Below are 12,467 nucleotides of genomic sequence, written 5' to 3' on the forward strand. Positions count from 1 at the left end.
GTGTGTGTATAAATATAAACCTAAGAAAATCACAGATTTATCCCAAACTTCCTTCTGTCAGCAGGTGGTGCTATGACTACGAATCAATAATGTCAAGTAGAAGTCTCCAGGAGAGGATTCTTATGGAACATGTGAATTTTCTGGCAGGTCAGAATGAATTATAAGCCAAACTTCCTTGTGTCAGCAGGTGGAGCTATGACTGTCACTCAATATTAGCATGTAGATGTGTTCAGGATGTAGCATGTAGATGTGTTTGTGATTGAGTTATAATACTTCCTATTCCATGACGAAGCACCGCTGTTTGTCAGGCCGCCTTGGACACTTTGTCGACATTGGTGAAAACTCTAGATTATCTCACCTAGAAGAGTGATATATATCACCACTATAACGTTTTGATAACACCACCCAAATTTGGTGCTGATACGATAAAATTAGTTTTTCCTGTTGCCAGCAGGTGGTGCTATAACTGTAACTGGATATTGGCGAGCAAACCTGTTCAGGTCAGGACTTTTATCGTCCGAATTTTTAGGCAGATCGGACAATACATGCCTGAGTTATAACGACTTCCTGTTTCATGGCGAATCTTCAAAGTTTGAGAGGCCGCCACGGACACGCCCTTTGACTAAAACTCTATGGCTGCATCTGAAACCGCCTACTACTCAGTAGGTACTGCATTTAAAGGGCCATGAAACCCCCTCGTTTCGGCAGGGTGTTTTCACACCTCTACTTTGGAAAAAGTCAGAAAAGTGGGTGTGTCCAGCTCTGTTTAGGGGGGAGTGTCGGAGGAAGAAAAGAGGTTTGGTGTGGGAGTGTCTATTTGTGCGCGCTGAATTTCAGAGTCAAAACACACAACCAACAGGGGACAAAGAGACTGTGTTCACATGTACATCTGTAGTGGAATTATTTGCCAAATTATTAAATGTTGGACTTTAACTGCAGTTTGGCTCTTTCATTCAGGGAATTCATCCATGCCTCTCGCGACAAACGTTATATTTGATTCGAGGAACTGCTCTAAGCGTGTATTTTTCATGCAATGTTTGATACCGCACGGCGAATGAGAGAAAAAAAAAACTCTGCATTTCCCGGAAACTTAGATGCACACGGCAGGTAGCGTCAGAAAGCCGCGTGTGTTATTCCGGTCACAAATCCTACACAAGGTTATAGTTTGGTTGTAGTGCTAACTTGTTTACACTCGGTGCAATAGTTTGTTTGATACGAATAAAATACGAACTGAATAAACAAAGAGCACTGGTCGCTCACTTACCAAATCTGTAGAGACAGGACAATCCACAGCAACTAGAGCCGCGTCTTTATTTAAAGGAGACTACAAGCGAATCTGGATCTCAGCGTTTGCAGATTAGAACAGCTCTCAGGTAAACAATAATCCTCCTTAGACACGTAAGTTATTGTTGTAGATGGTCGCTTACACTGTAATCCACACGTGACGCCAGCTGCGCTCTCACAGAGAGAAAATGAAAACAAAACTTAACTGCAGCAAACTATAAAAGCAACACTTCATGCTTGTTTTGCCAACACAACGTGGCGTCTCTGCCGTCTAAACACTATGAAAGTAATGAATATTAACGAAGTTGCACAGTAGAGCGCGCTGATTGGTTTGAACCAAGCCTTACTCATGCATTAATGCAACACACTGTAAGACGTAATAAGACTCACTCTGGCACAGACGCCCAGTCTGCACGCTGGAATACAACGATATTATGTCATGGCCGTGACGCAGCTTTAAAAATTCGTTTCAAACAGGAAGTACGAATTTGCTTTAAATAACGCAAAAACAACCAATGTACACTTTTTAGTGAAAAATAGGTGTCCTACTAGTGTTTTTAGCAGTGTGGGACACATATACGACTGTCAACAGCTCAAAACATGTGTTTTGGTGTTTCGTGACCCTTTAAATTTAAACATGCTAATCGGTCATTAGAAAAGTACGTTCTATACAATATGAATGTAAAAAGTATGAATGGAATTCGGACATACTACATCCGCCATTTTGTCATAGTCACGTGACCTTTCTATCGCTTTACTCCCATTCATGAATTCGCTTGAGGGGCATCATGGGATAGCACAACATGCACTGGATGCGCACTCCAGAATTTCGCCGGAAGTAGTAAGTCATCCGGGTACTCCTCGCATACTGATTTTCGAATTCTATAAATTCGGACATACTACTCGGCTCGCTTACTGATTTTAGGGTACTATATAGTATGGAAGTATGGGGTTTCGGACGCAGCCTAGATCTTCGCAATTTCACATCAATTTGCATAGGTGATGCTGTTGAGTCATTTTGCCATGGCCACTTCCGAAACCTATAACAAACGTAAATTTTCGCCACTTCTGGAGAGTGTGCAATGTTTCGTGTGTTTTCGGGCATGTTTAGACCATCAAAATCGCGATTTATTCCAGAAAAGAAGAAGAAGAAGCAGAATAATAATAACAGAGCAATTCCAATAGGGCCTGCACACCGTTTCAATGCTCGGTCCCTCCTTATAATAATATTAGGAATCTGTGTCTGTGCAACATCATAAACGCATCGTCATAAGTGAGGTAATCCATTAAGTAATAGCTTTCCTTGCAACACTGACGTCTCTCGGATTAAATTAAATAAATAAATAAAAAGCAGTATCCCAAAGCCTCTTGATGTAACCCTCTGGTCTCTATTCCTCCCGCCCTCTGTGTGTGTTTCTATTTCCACACACTGTCCAATAGCAGCTGATGTCACTATTGGCAGCCGCATCATTTCCACATGACTGAGCCACTGGAGGAAATCACTATCTGAATGCGTCTCTATAGGTTTATTGGAAAGCGTATCTGCTGCTATTTTAACTTTATCGACATTTTCTCACCACACCTCTTTTGATAGAGTCAGCAATGTTCTCTTCGTCCAGATCTTCTCTACTCTCGCCCTGGACCTCCATGGAGCAGGCAGACTCAGATGCTCTGGATATCAGCACCAAAGTGCAGCTGCATGGGGTTTTGTGGAAGAGACCATTCGGGAGACCCTCGGCCAAGTGGTCCCGCAGGTAACAGACAGTACACACATTACTGCGCAAAAGTTTGGGGTCAGAACCATTTTTAAGAAGTTTAAATGTACTTTTAAAATAAGCCAATGATGCATTTGTTTGATCTCAGTTCGGTACAAGGTGAACTATGTTACAACATTTCTGTTTTATTGATTTAGTATAAAATGTATTTAATCATGTCGTTTAAATCGTAATATGAAAAAGAATCATTTATTTTTATGTTTAGTGCTGTTGTTTTGTTTTTTTGTTTTTACTTTAGTATAAAATGTATTTAATCTTGTGATATCAATTGTAATGGAATGATTTAAAGCTCAAGAATCATTTATTATTATTATTATTATTATTATTATTATTATTATTATTATTATTATTATTATTATTATTATTATTATTATTATTATTATTGTTGTTGTTGTTGTTATTATTATTAGTGTTGTTTTTATTTTCTAGTAAAAAATGTATTTAATCTTGTGATATCGATTGTAATAAAATTATTTAAAGCTCAAGAATTATTTATTATTATTATTATTATCATTATTATTATTGTTGTTGTTTTTATTTTCTAGCATAAAATGTATTTAATCTTGTGATATCAATTTTAAAAATATATATTTAAAGCTTAAAAATCATTTAATATTATTATTATCATTAATACTGTTGTTTTTTTATTTTCTAGAACAAAATGTATTTAATCTTGTCATTTCAACTGTATTATAATGATTTAAATGTCAAGAATAATTTATTATTATTATTATTATTATTATAAATGTTGTTTTTTTATTTTCTAGCAAAAAAAATTATTTAACCTTGTCATAACAATTGTAATATAATGATTTAAAGCTCAAGAATCAATTATTATTATTATTATTGTTATTATTATTATTATTATTATTATTATTATTATTATTATTATCAATACTATTATTATTATTATTATTATTAATAATACTATTATTATTATCATTAGTGTTATTTTATTTTCTAGTATAAAACATGCATTTGATCTTGTGCTATGAATTGTAACATAATGATTTAATAGCTCAAGAATCATTTATCTCCTTACTGTTGTTGTTTTTATTTTATTTGTTTTATTATCAATGTAAAAAAAAAAACTACTGTTTCAAGTATTTGTGTCTGTGGCTGGTTGGGGGGGGATAATATATTTCAATTTCCCATTGAAATATATTATTTTACCTATATATTTATTGTAGAGATATTTACTTTTATTCAACAAGACCACATTAAATTGTTGGAAGTAAAGACATGTATAGTGTGAAAAAAAAGTTTTTCAGATAAAAATTTCAACAAGTAAATAGTTTCCTCAAAAATTATGAAGTACAGATAAAATGTTTTCAACATTGGTGTACTGTAAAACAAAACAAAAAAGACAGACAGAAAATTTGTGGTTGTCTTACATTGTTAAGTTGAATGAAATTGATCTTGCATTGAAACAGTTAAATTAACATAAAAAACACATGTTCTCATAACTTATTAATCATAAAACGTTTTACTGTGTAACTGACTATAATAAAACAGCAAATCGCCAAATTATAATGATATGAAGGAGCGTGAGAAATATGAGTTGATTGATAATGCTGAATGTTTTTAATTAGCTTTGAATCACAGGAGTAAACGACATTTTAAAATACATTCAAAATGAAAATGTTTCATTTAACCGTTTACTGCATTTATTTATTTGTTCATTAATTAATTAATTCATTCATTCATTCATTCATACATACAAATAAATGTATTCTTCTTTTCAAAAACATTCTGGTCCTCCTGATGCCAAATTTTTGACCTGTATTGCATGCAAAAACAAACCTGAAACACTTTTGTTTTAGCTATAAAGGGAATCTTTTTTAATTAGCAGTTTATCGTCTGTTTGTCAGGTGTTTGTTGTTCAGTCAGTACAGTGGTGCCTTAAAAAGTACTTTCGCCTTGAAGCGAAAATGAGTTTAAGCATATTATATTTTTGTGTAGTGCACTTTAAAAGCTTTATGGCTTAGAAGATATCGAGTAACCCGTCATTATGATGCCTTTAAAGCTGAGTAAGTTAAATCTACGAGGACGCTCTGTGCTGCCGGTGAGTTTTTGTACATTAGAGCTCATGGAGATCAATTCCAGGAAACATCCATCTGAATGTTAAATTTATGGTCATCTGGTGATTTGAAGAAAGCGGTGGAGGAGTTTTATGTCAGATTGTTGGTTATGTTCCTTGTGGTTATTGTTGGATTTCTTGTTGCAATAAATTTCTGGTGCTGTTTGTGCTTTTATAACAGATTCTTCATCATCAAGGAAAGTTTTTTGTTGTATTATGCTGAGAATGAGAAAAAAAGCTTCGAGACCAATAGATACTTCAACATCCATCCCAAGGTATGCACATATTTGGATTTCACTTTTACCCTATTATTAAAAATAAAGGTTCTTTATTGGAACAGGGGAGGGGGCCAAGTCGGAGCACTCACTCCGGTCCCCTGGGCTCTTGCACTGGCTAAATTGAACCAAAACACTCCATTACAATTGGCTTAAGATTGGCTAGCAAAATTCGGCATATTGAAACCTGCAGAACCTAAAAAAAATAGGTTCTTTTTTGGCATTTTTTTCCATGTGGAACCCTTTAAGTCAGGCGTGTCCAAACTACGGCCCGCGGGCCATCTGCGGCCCGCAATCAGTTTTGTGGCGGCCCGCGAGGCTTTTTATAAATATCAATAGAATCTGGCCCGCTATACAAAAATGAACGTAATTCAATAAATAACCACCGGGTGTCGCTATTACATGCATTCAATTAAGCAGCAGTTCTTGTTATGATCTATCTATCTATCTATCTATCTATCTATCTATCTATCTATCTATCTATCTATCTATCTATCTATCTATCTATCTATCTATCTATCTATCTATCTTCAATTCAATTCAATTCAGCTTTATTTGTATAGCGCTTTTACAATGTAGATTGTGTCAAAGCAGCTTCACATAAATGGTCATAGTAACTGGAACAGTGTAGTTCAGTAACTGAAACAGTGTGGTTCAGGTTTTAGTGTTTAAGTTCAGTTCAGTTCAGTTTAGCTCAGTTCAGTGTGATTTAATCATTACTTAGAGTTCAAACACTGAAGAGCCAATTCATCGATGCGTAGCTCTACCAATCCTGAACCATGCGAGGCAGTGGCGACAGCGGAGAGGGAAAAAAAACTTCACCTGATGGGAGTGAAGAAAAAAAACCTTGAGAGAACCAGACTCAGTTGGGCACGACCATTTTAATTTCTCCGCTGGCCAAAAGTCTTGTGCAGAACTTCATTCGTTGTGGTTTAGGCTGGAAGATGGCCTCAGCGAAGACTCGTCTGTCCCTGTCTGTCTATCTATCTATCTATCTATCTATCTATCTATCTATCTATCTATCTATCTATCTATCTATCTATCTATCTATCTATCTATCTATCTATCTATCTATCTATCTATCTATCTATCTATCTATCTATCTATCTATCTATCTATCTATCTATCTATCTATCTATCTATCTATCTATCTATCTATCTATCTATCTATCTATCTATCTATCTATCTATCTATCTATCTATCTATCTATCTATCTATCTATCTATCTATCTATCTATCTATCTATCTATCTATCTATCTATCTATCTATCTATCTACACACAGTTGAAGTCTGAATTATTTGCCCCTCTTTGATTTATTTCTTCTTTTTTAAATATTTCCCAAATGATGTTTAACAGAGCAAGGACATTTTTACCATATGTCTGATAATATTTTTTCTTTTGGAGAAAGACTTTTGTTTTATTTCGGCTTGAATAAAAAGCGGTTTAAATTTTTTTATGAACCATTTTAAGGTCAAAATTATTAGCCCTTTAAGTCTTCAGAACAAACCATTGTTATAAAATAACTTGCCTAATTACCTTAACTTAACTAGTTAACTTGATTAACCTAGTTAAGCCTTTAAATGTCACTTTAAGCTGTATTGAAGTGTCTTAAAAATATCTAGTCAAATATTATTTACTGTCATCATGGCAAAGATAAAATAAATCAGTTATTAGAAATGAGTTACTAAAACTAATGTGTTTAGAAATGTGTGGAAAAAAAATCTTCTCTCCGTTAAACAGAAATTGGGGAAAAAATAAACGGGGGCTAATAATTTAGGGGGGCTAACAATTCTGACTTCAAATGTATTTATATATATATATATATATATATATATATATACACGTGTCTGTGTGATGTATGTAAAATTTGGCCCGCGACAACGTTTGTCTTTTTGCATCTGGCCCTCGGCCCAAAAAGTTTGGACACCCCTGCTTTAAGTAATAGCTCACCCCAAAAAGGTTAAATGGGGTATATGCCGAGCTAGTGTGTTTCCCATGCTGATAAACTTTCCTGTGACCTGTTAATGTGAGTTTTTTTCCATTGTATACAATTCATTTTACAGCATCGATGTTGTAATGTAATTAAAATACAATCAGTTAAACAGACTTTAGCATTCATTAAGTTGCTCGAACGTAAAACGAGACAAAAAGCCGTTTGCTCGCACTCGCCCGTCCGAATCGGCAGGTTAGCGCAGAAGCTCCATTTAATATACTGGGGTAAAATAAATGCTCATATTATAAAGACATGGCGGGGGGACATGTAATTTAATGCAGTGCTCGTGTACAATCTGAGACCCACTTTATATAAGATATCACTCAGCCAGTAGAGATCGCTCATTTTTAAAGAAAACAGACCTTAAACACACCGATTTTGCGTTGATACACAATTCACAGGAAACGATTAACCCAGGTTACTGGCAAATTAAAAGTCCTATTAGCATGCTTCAGCATATACCCTATTCTGTCATCATTTACTCACCTTTCACCAACCCGTATGAGTTTTTTCAAACTCTGATTGAGGGTGCTTTCACACCTGTGAATCGATTCAGTTGTTCCGAAACAGGGATTAAAATTGTTTCATTGTTGCTCTTTGCTCTTGGTGCGGTTCGCTTTTACACGGCAAAGTTTCTAAACGGACCAAAAGAGCGAAAACAAGTCACGTGTGAGTAAACTCTCCTCACATTGGTCAGAGTTTCAGGGTTTATTTTGCAGAGTCCCGCTCAGCTGTCAGTGGGGGGTGGTGCTTTAATGGTGTTTGATAAGGTGCGCGCAGCGTGTCTGAAGAGCGAGGAGGGATGCGGTGGGGAGGGGTGAGAAGTGTGCGCAACGTATTTGAGGACCAGGAGCAGGCTCGGATTGGCTAATCGGGAGAACTGGGAGAATTCCCGGTGGGTCGGTCCGTTTTTTTGGCCGCTGCCCCTAGCTCCTCGCACTCTAAGCAGTTGCACTTTTTTCATTTATTTGTTTATTTGACCATAACCTCACTCTTTTTTTATTCATTATTTTGCCGCAGCTCCGCTCTTTTTATTTATTTTCTCGCAGCCCCGTGAGCGGGGTGCAGCCCGCAGGTTAATGATAATCATCATTAACCTGCGGGCTGCACCCCATTCCACCTCAAACAGTGGCACCTTAGTAAATATTAATTAATATTAAAGGTGCAGTAGGTGATCTGCTAAAAAGCTAGCCGCTTAGCATATTATCTTTGGACAGTGGGGAGGAACTGTGATTCAAAGCCACACCCCCTGAAATCGCGAGCGCACCGCAACACAACAGCAGACAGACAACCCACTAGTTCATGTCATTCGCCAGTTAGTTAGTGCCAGTGCCGTGCAGGAAGTACATTTATTACTTAGCCATACTTACTTGCTATATCAGAGCAAAAATTCAGAGTAGCGGTAAACAGTATAGGAAGGCCGTCATTGTTCAAAAATGACCCAATGTGAATATAAAAGCAACTTCAGCTCAATAAAGCAGGTTAGGCGGAATAGCGCTATTTACTGGTGTTTTGTTGTTAAACTAAATATAAGTCTACATTATAGATGCTGTCAAAGAACCTTATGAAACTGAAAATAATCACATCAATCTTTCACCGGGAGATTTCAGTGGCTGAACAACACGTCTGTGCATATAAGTCATTCATAACAAAACACAATCTAACATAAAATAGTTTAAAAACAGAACATTACCTGTTTAACAGTAATACTTCAGCCATGTGTCATGGTCTGGTGAGGGGAAAAGGAGCGAGGACTCAAGTGCAAACAATAATTGGGTTTTATTAATAATAAAGTACAAATAAAACAAAAAGGCAAAACAAATTACCCCAAGGGGGAAAACATGAATCAAAAACAGACAAACTTGGCTGGGCTGGGCTGGGCTGGCAAGACATGACTGGAACAGGAACACAGAGGGAATATCGACGACGAACTGGCAAGGACTGAAAACATGAGGGGGATTATAAAGCAAAAAGTAAATTGACACACAGGTGAACACAATTAACTAATAATGGTTTGACAAGGAGGGTGGGACTAGACAATAGACGGGAGAGCGCATGACACAGAGAGACAATACAAGCCATGCGCTCACATAACACAACACTGAAGCACACGACAAAAACACGTGACCACAATGTAAACACCGAGCCACGTGCTTTGACAAAAGACGCAAGACACGAGCACACGATGAATAAAAACACTCACCGTGCGCTCACACATGCAGCATGCATGCTTCATCCCAGCGCCGACCAAAACCGAAACCAACAAGACTGAGACGCTGGGAATGAAACACCATGCTGCTGACAGACGAAAACACAAACACGAGTACAAGAGCGCGCACGTCTGAGGGACGCAGAGCGCGCGTGCGGCCGCGTCAAGCAGGAGCGCGCACACTCTGCGTACACCCACGACGGCGCGCGCGCACACAGAGACAGAAACAGGACCAGACACAGGTAGTGTCCGAGATCTGCCACCAAAACAAGAATTTACAAGACCAGAGTGGCAGAACCCTGACACCATGGTGTCATCCTTCCTCCAGCGTGCTAAAGTAATTCCAATATTGATTTGGGTTTTTAAAAGTTTCAATTCAGCATTTGATTTCTCCCGGTCCGTCTCGTGACCGCGCGGCCGCTTTAAGGGCGAATTATACCCGCGCCTGACTTTACAGTAATCAGCCCGAGCTCGGCGGTTCTTCAGCGTCCTTCGGCATCTGCGAGCGGCCCGCAGCTTGCTCGGAGCACATGCGTTTGTGATGCAGACGGGCACGTGCTAATGGCGGATCTGCGTGAACAGATGCGCAGAAGTCGGAATCTACATTTGCTGACACCCAGTCTGACCTGCTTATCGGAATTAAGGGAGATGACGGTCCAACACTATTTAATTGGATAAACATTTTTTTTAGTTTCATGCTCTACCCAGAATATAAAAATACATATAAACACATTTAGATCATTTACTGTAATCATTACTATTGGACTGTGAAGAGACTTTCAACCAGCACAACAACAAATGTTTCTGAAGACAATCACCTACTGCACCTTTAATGAATATTACACCTGCTCAATGAAAATCAGTTGATTCACTACATTAATAAATCTGACATAACTTAATCAGAAATCTAAAAAGGGGAGAAAAAGAGTAAGGTAAATAAAAGGAGTAGACATCAATAGCAGCAGATAACAATGTGATTCTTAATAGTGCCATCGTGGTCTAATGGTTAGCATGTTACATTAAGATGTCGCCGATCCGAGTTTAAACCTTACCAGAGTATAACATATTTTTTAAATTTTCAGTGTTCAGACATAAAATACTGATTGGGTTACTTATGTAGGGGTACATATTTTTTTGTGTGTGTGACGACCGTTACAAAGGACTGTATATCAACAAAGAATTAATGCTCTCATATTTATGAAAAACATTTGAAGTTCTAAAGCAGCTGTGTCCTTGAAAAAGATGTGTTAGTGTTATTTGAAACCGAATTAGAAATAATGTTACTTTAACATAGTCAGTCGTCGACTGAGGTGGGCCGGTCTAAGGCTTGAAACTCCAGAGCTAAAAAATAGTCCCACTATGGCCCTGAGCAGGAGGAACATGCGCGATTTCCGAAATATTTTAACTCGTTTGCGGGCATCCGGGAGTCTGTGCATTTGCGGGAGACTCACGAAACTTCTTGGAGCCTTGCGATGTTTAGAATGACCTCCCGCCCTACTCATAATTCTCTCTTTATATAGCCGAATGCCTATTACATATTTATAATACACTGTGATGTACAGTAGCCGGGCTCGGATTGTATTGCTTTCTCACTACAATCGATCCGCTCCAGAGTTTTCAATCAAGCCGAGACCACCTCATTCAGGTGCGGATCCGAGCGCGATTAGTGGATTCACATATGCCAAACGAACCGCGCTAACTGGGCAAACGAAACAGCTTCCGAAACAAAAGTCTAGGTGTGAAAGCACTCTTAATGTTGAAAACTACAATCAATTTCCATAGCATTTGCTTTTTATACAATGTAAGTCAGTGGTTACATGTTCGTAACATTCTTAAAAATATCTTTTTTGTGTGTTCAACAGAAGAAAAAAAAAAACATAAAGGTTTGAACAATACATTCTCACTCCTGACTCCTCACATATTGTATCACAACATGCAGCATCCTCCGATGCTTTTGGTCCTTTACATTACGGTTTGTGTGTACTTGTAAAATACAAATCATTTTGTCCATATGAATGCGTTCAAAAATATAAACTAAACCTACACACTTCTGAAAAACATAAATAAGCAGCAGGCAAATATAAGTGAAGTCATGTGTATTTATTGCATAAACCACTTTAAAAGTGATACAATTACTGATGAATAGTGACCGAGCATCAATATGTGATGAGTCGGGATATGATAACACTTTACTTGTATGGGTGTTCATTAGACTGTCACGACAGTTTTGTAACATAACATGTTTCATAAATGTCAGTGAGATTGTATGCAATGCCATCTGAATAGTTTTATTTTAAATAACATGCAAATGTGCGCATCTGGTGTGCCGTGTTGCAACTCTGAGCAGCGCATCTGGGGCCTCATGTATCAACGCTGCGTACGCACAAAAACTTTGCGTACGCCAGGTTTCACGCTCAGAATCGCTCACATTTGGATTTACTAACAATGAACTGAACGTGGGAATTTGCGCAGGTTCACGGCAGGTTTCTGGCAGGCGTACGCACATTTTTTGTGCGTGTCTGTTTTATTTCCATTGGCGACTCCTAGAGGCAGTTGTGTTAAATTCTTCTCTACAAAGTGTCTGATCCTTGCAATGGCGTCTGTATGAGACGGGTTCATATAGTAGGTATGTAAGATTTCCATACCATACAGTTGACCAGCTAAACATTAAAGCACAATTTGCAGCGGTCGCCTGTTTTCCCAATGTAATCTGAGCGATCTACTGCACGCACATTGCTATAAAGACACTATGTGAAGATAAATTTGCATGCGTGAATCAGAAACATTTCCATTCAATAAATGTGCAAATAAAATATGATGCACAAACTTATTGATGATTCCTACTTGT

At 37.7% G+C, this 12,467-nt stretch overlaps 1 protein-coding gene across 3 annotated transcripts in view; it reads left to right on the forward strand.

The window, feature by feature from the left end:
• The window catches only part of plekhd1 (pleckstrin homology and coiled-coil domain containing D1), a 44,211-nt gene continuing 31,744 nt past the window's right edge, over window positions 1-12,467 (forward strand). Inside the window, exons 1-3 of one of the 3 annotated variants that reach the window (XM_087291152.1) lie at window positions 1-147; window positions 2,879-3,038; window positions 5,321-5,414. In XM_087291152.1, the coding sequence (XP_087147278.1) occupies window positions 90-147; window positions 2,879-3,038; window positions 5,321-5,414 (312 nt within the window). In that variant the 5' untranslated portion in view covers window positions 1-89. Of the gene's footprint in view, window positions 148-2,420; window positions 3,039-5,320; window positions 5,415-12,467 lie in introns of those variants that run through there. The other 2 variants (XM_087291151.1, XM_087291150.1) reach the window with 2 other exon arrangements.

This window comes from Danio rerio, chromosome 17 (genome assembly GCF_052040795.2).
Source record: "Danio rerio strain M-AB ecotype USA chromosome 17, GRCz13ab, whole genome shotgun sequence".
NCBI lineage: Eukaryota > Metazoa > Chordata > Actinopteri > Cypriniformes > Danionidae > Danio > Danio rerio.